Source organism: Lissotriton helveticus, chromosome 11 (genome assembly GCF_964261635.1).
Source record: "Lissotriton helveticus chromosome 11, aLisHel1.1, whole genome shotgun sequence".
Taxonomy (NCBI): domain Eukaryota; kingdom Metazoa; phylum Chordata; class Amphibia; order Caudata; family Salamandridae; genus Lissotriton; species Lissotriton helveticus.
Genome location: NC_136072.1, coordinates 487,976,780 through 487,981,082, shown reverse-complemented (window position 1 = coordinate 487,981,082; position 4,303 = coordinate 487,976,780). Strand labels below are relative to the sequence as shown.

The 4,303-nt window shown below is 41.9% G+C and overlaps 1 protein-coding gene across 1 annotated transcript; it reads right to left on the bottom strand.

Moving 5' to 3' along the window:
• Positions 1-2,256: 2,256 nt before the first annotated feature.
• On the bottom strand, positions 2,257-3,975 carry LOC144792909 (uncharacterized). Its single transcript, XM_078668112.1, has 2 exons — positions 3,925-3,975; positions 2,257-3,739 (listed from the first exon to the last, which is right to left on the bottom strand). Exons 1-2 carry the CDS (start codon positions 3,944-3,946, stop codon positions 2,799-2,801), a joined length of 963 nt encoding a protein of 320 aa, XP_078524238.1. The 5' UTR covers positions 3,947-3,975; the 3' UTR covers positions 2,257-2,798.
• Positions 3,976-4,303: the final 328 nt, after the last annotated feature.

Genomic DNA, 4,303 nt, shown 5'->3' with positions numbered 1-4,303 from the left:
TCCCGTGGAGATAGGCCGAGACGTCACTCAGCAGAAAAAAAAGTTAAAAAAAAGTCTATAAACATACAATAAGTTAAAAGTCAAACATTCTTCTTTCCTTGTAGTACGCTCCCCAGTCCGCTTCCTGTTACGCTAACCGGGCGCACCCCACCAAAAAAACGATTTTTTTGCCCCGCGGAGCCCTTTTAAAGCCTCCACATCAAACCTATGGGGTCAGGGAGGATCTACTATGCCCCCTTATGGTCATTTGCCCCTTCGCTTTGGCCTCCTCTTGTCTCTCGATCCTACCGAGAGACAAGATGGCGGCCGCTACGGACTGTTTGGAATGTTTACAGACGCCGGAGAACCAATCAGCTTCGCTTCACAAAGCTCCGTAACGCGAAAAGTACGCGAAGTGGAGCGCTGCCCGGTGCGCTGTTACAGATATATATCTTTTTTTGAACGTCAATTTCTCAAAATCCACTGGAGCACATATATTGAGACCTAGCAAAGGCACATCGGGCTACCAGTCCCTACAATTTTGCCAAGTTTCGTGCAAATCCATTCAGCCGTTCGATTATTATTATTATTATTTTTTTTGCCCCGCGGGGCCCTTTTAAAACCTCCACATCAAACCTAGGGGGTCAGGGAGGATCTACTATGCCCCCTTATGGTCATTTGCCCCTTCGCTTTGCCCTCCTCTTGTCTCTCGATCCTACCGAGAGACAAGATGGCGGCCGCTACGGACTGTTTGGAATGTTTACAGATGCCGGAGAACCAATCAGCTTCGCTTCACAAAGCTCCGTAACGCGAAAAGTACGCGGAGCGCTGCCCGGTGCGCTGTTACAGATATATATCTTTTTTTGAACGTTAATTTCTCAAAATCCACTGGAGCACATATATTGAGACCTAGCAAAGGCACATCGGGCTACCAGTCCCTACAATTTTGCCAAGTTTCGTGCAAATCCATTCAGCCGTTCGGGCTAAAAGTGAGGCCAACCGCCCTATGGAAATTAACATTAGAAAAACGCGTTTTGGGACCCCCCTTTTTTCTCGGCCCCCCCTTGACGAACCCCCCCCCCAAATTTGCAGGGGCTGCTCAGAAACAAAATGTTCCATTTTCCTGAAAATTTCAGCCAATTCCGTCCTCAAACGCCAAAGTTATTAGACATAGAATTTTCAAAAATCCCATCGAGAAAAAATCCTAACTATATATACCTACTGGCGACCGCCAGTAGGTAATATATATACACATACATACATACATACATACATGCATACATACATACATACATATATATATATATAAATATAGTTTCATTTATCCCACCATTTCAGCGAAAGTTTACTGTCTGATAAATTGTAAAGGACGCACCAATTTACTTGAGTGCATTACACTCATTTGTCTCGGATACAGGCACGACAGATTACCTTAACTATTTTAGATTCATTGTACGTAAATAGATCAGTGTTTTTGCCAGTAAAGGACATACATTTAGGGCCCCATATGTACCCATTTCAATGTTCACTCATAATTACTACTGGGCCCGAGAACCAGTGTGACCTGCCCCAATTAAAGCCCTGGGTTTCACTAAAATAGCTACTGAGTGAAATAAGAAGTATTCTGAAAGTGGACTGCATTATTTACAAATCTTTTCACATGAAGAATGTGATCCATCTCTAAGAAACAGGTCACTTCCGCATGTCATCATCTCCCTTCTAACACCAGTACCCGTCTACTTGAAGTTCCTTCCTCCCTGCAAAAAAGAACCCTGAAAGAAGCATACACAGGATGTACTACCAGGTTGTGAACTCCCACCCCCCCCACCCCCCTCAATCAAGCAGAGCTAAGCTAGTCTTGAGGTTTTCAAGACTAGAGATGAAAACCCTACTCTAGCAATTCCTCCCAGATGACTCCATTACCTTTTCCTTTTAGCCAGTGTGCCAGATCAACTACGATTGGTGCATAATGGGTGACATTCTCTACCTGACTACTTTATCATCACTCCAGTCTGTTTACTGGCTTTCTCCTATTTCTTTCCTATTTCTTGGGACGCTGTTGCTATGTATATTATTGTATATTCTATGCAGTTTCCCTTATTGAGTGGATGGCCTTCTTGCTCTCAGTCCCATACTGGACCTAGTGTGAATCCCATCCTTTATCATTCAATTGTATTTTGTATGTAGTAAACAAGAATGATGGACAATCTACAAATCAAGAATGATGGACAATCTACAAATCAAGAATGGACAATCTACAAATCAAGAGTTCTTTCCTTAGAATTTGTATCATAATGCTGGATTCTTTATTTATTTTTAGAAAGAAGTCTGTCTTTTTAGTCTTGCTCTTTCTAATGCTTCCTATTCTAAAAATCATGAAGGGTTTTATGCCATCTCCTTCATTTTGGAAATTGCCAATAAAAGTAATCATGTTGAGGTGAAGCTGCTGCAGTCCAAACATCTTCTGGAAATTTTGATCTTTCAATGTTGTGATCTGTATTGGTGGTGCTATGGTCAACTGTAAATTCCTTCTGGGCCTCCTTACGTATTAATTCGAATAATATTGCTTTGTATTCTATCAATCGATGAAGACATGAACCAAAGTCTTGTAATCATATCAAAATGGTGTACATGGGTTTTTGGTCTCAGATTCTGCAGCTACACCACAGAACAGGAATAGCATGTCCATTTCCGGTCTTCTTTTTGTCCTAGTCAAGGTTTCAAGAATCTTCTGGTCAAGTACAGATCATCTTCTGTTTTCAGAGACTCGAGCTCCTAGTGATACTTTTATTAAACTTTCTAATAATGGAACTGTCTCACTAATCGAGCAGTGGTTGAGAGTGGCTTTTCTGATGGCGCCTCAGGTTTGATATCTGACTGAAGAGCTTACCACACTCCTTACATTCATAGGGTTTCTCACCAGTGTGGGTCAGCAGATGCTTTGAAAGATCAGTGTTTTGCGCAAAGCTCTTTTTGCACTCAGTACACGGGTACGGCTTCTCCCCAGTATGGCTCCTCTGATGTCTCGTCAGATCAGACTGGCAAAGGAAGCCTTTCTTGCACTCTGTACAGGGGTATGGCTTCTCTCCTGTGTGAGATCTCTGATGATCAATCAGTTGTGATGCCCACGCGAAACGCTTATCGCACTTCTGACACCTATGAGGAGTCTCCGCTGTGTGACTCTTATGATGCTTATATAGACTGGAGCTGGAGGAGAAACTTTTTAAACACTCTTCACATCGATACAGTTGCTGGCTCCGAGTGGCTTTCTTTTTGTGGGATTCCTCATGTCTCTTTAGATTACACATTTGACTGAAATTTTTACCACATTCAGAACACTCATAGGGCTTTTCCTCTGTATGGGTCCTGTGATGCTTCTGGAGGTTGGAGCTACATGTAAAACTTTTAAAGCATTCAGTACACTGGTATGGTTTCTCCCCAGAATGGGTCATCTGATGCTTGTGCATATAAGAAAGCTGAGTAAAGCTTAGACAGCATTCTGTACACTTGTAGGGTTTTATCCCGGAGTGGGATTTCTGATGCCGCCTTGCACTGGACAGCTGACTGAATTTTTTGTCACATATAAAGCATTCATACGGTTGGTACATGTGTAATGGCGGGTGGTTTTGTTGGTCTTCTGCTGACGCAATTTCTGTGGGAAGAATTTCTTCTTCTTTTACAGGGTTTCTCTTTTTCCTCTGAGCATCCCATGTTGTATGGTTCATTTGCAAGCCCTCCGTTGTCCTAATGGTCCCACTTTCTGTTGAAAGAAGCAGATTTTTAATGTATTGCTTCATGGAATCATACAGCCTAAAGACAAGCAGGCTACTGTACAGCTTAGAGCTTTTCTTCTTTATGTCTAACCCCTTGCCAACATCAGTAATCGAGAAATTTAATTGAGCCCAAAAGCAATCAACAGCTTCTTTGCTAACCGAGAATACTCACCTTCCTTTAGCAAGTGTGGCATCTCTTGAGGGTGTTGCAAGATCCTAATAGAAAATAAAACATAATGGGTTTCAGGAAAAATCTTTCATTTCTCTTGTAATGCTAAAACGTGATATGGCTGTTTACGCACTAAATGTAGCAAACGTTACAATTAGCCAAAAGCCAACTCAACATATTTATGCTCTTTGGAATAATAAAAGGCTTTGAACCTGAGGTTATACAAAGACCAGTAAAACAAGAGTATTAGTGCACCCTGCTAATTCATAGATTTGGATTACAGACAGAAGAATGTAGCGTAGTCGGTTTTAAATCTAAAATCAACGAGAGGGGAGAGGGACAAGAAGAGAGAGAGGGACAAAAAGAAAGAGAGGGTGAAAAA

What these genes read in the sequence shown, in the direction of transcription:
- LOC144792909 (XM_078668112.1), bottom strand. Translation starts at nt 3,946, where the DNA reads ATGCCACACTTGCTAAAGGAAG. An exon ending in GCCACACTTGCTAAAGGAAG is followed by an intron (nt 3,740 to 3,924) that starts GTGAGTATTCTC and finishes TTCTTTCAACAG; the next exon opens with AAAGTGGGACCATTAGGACA.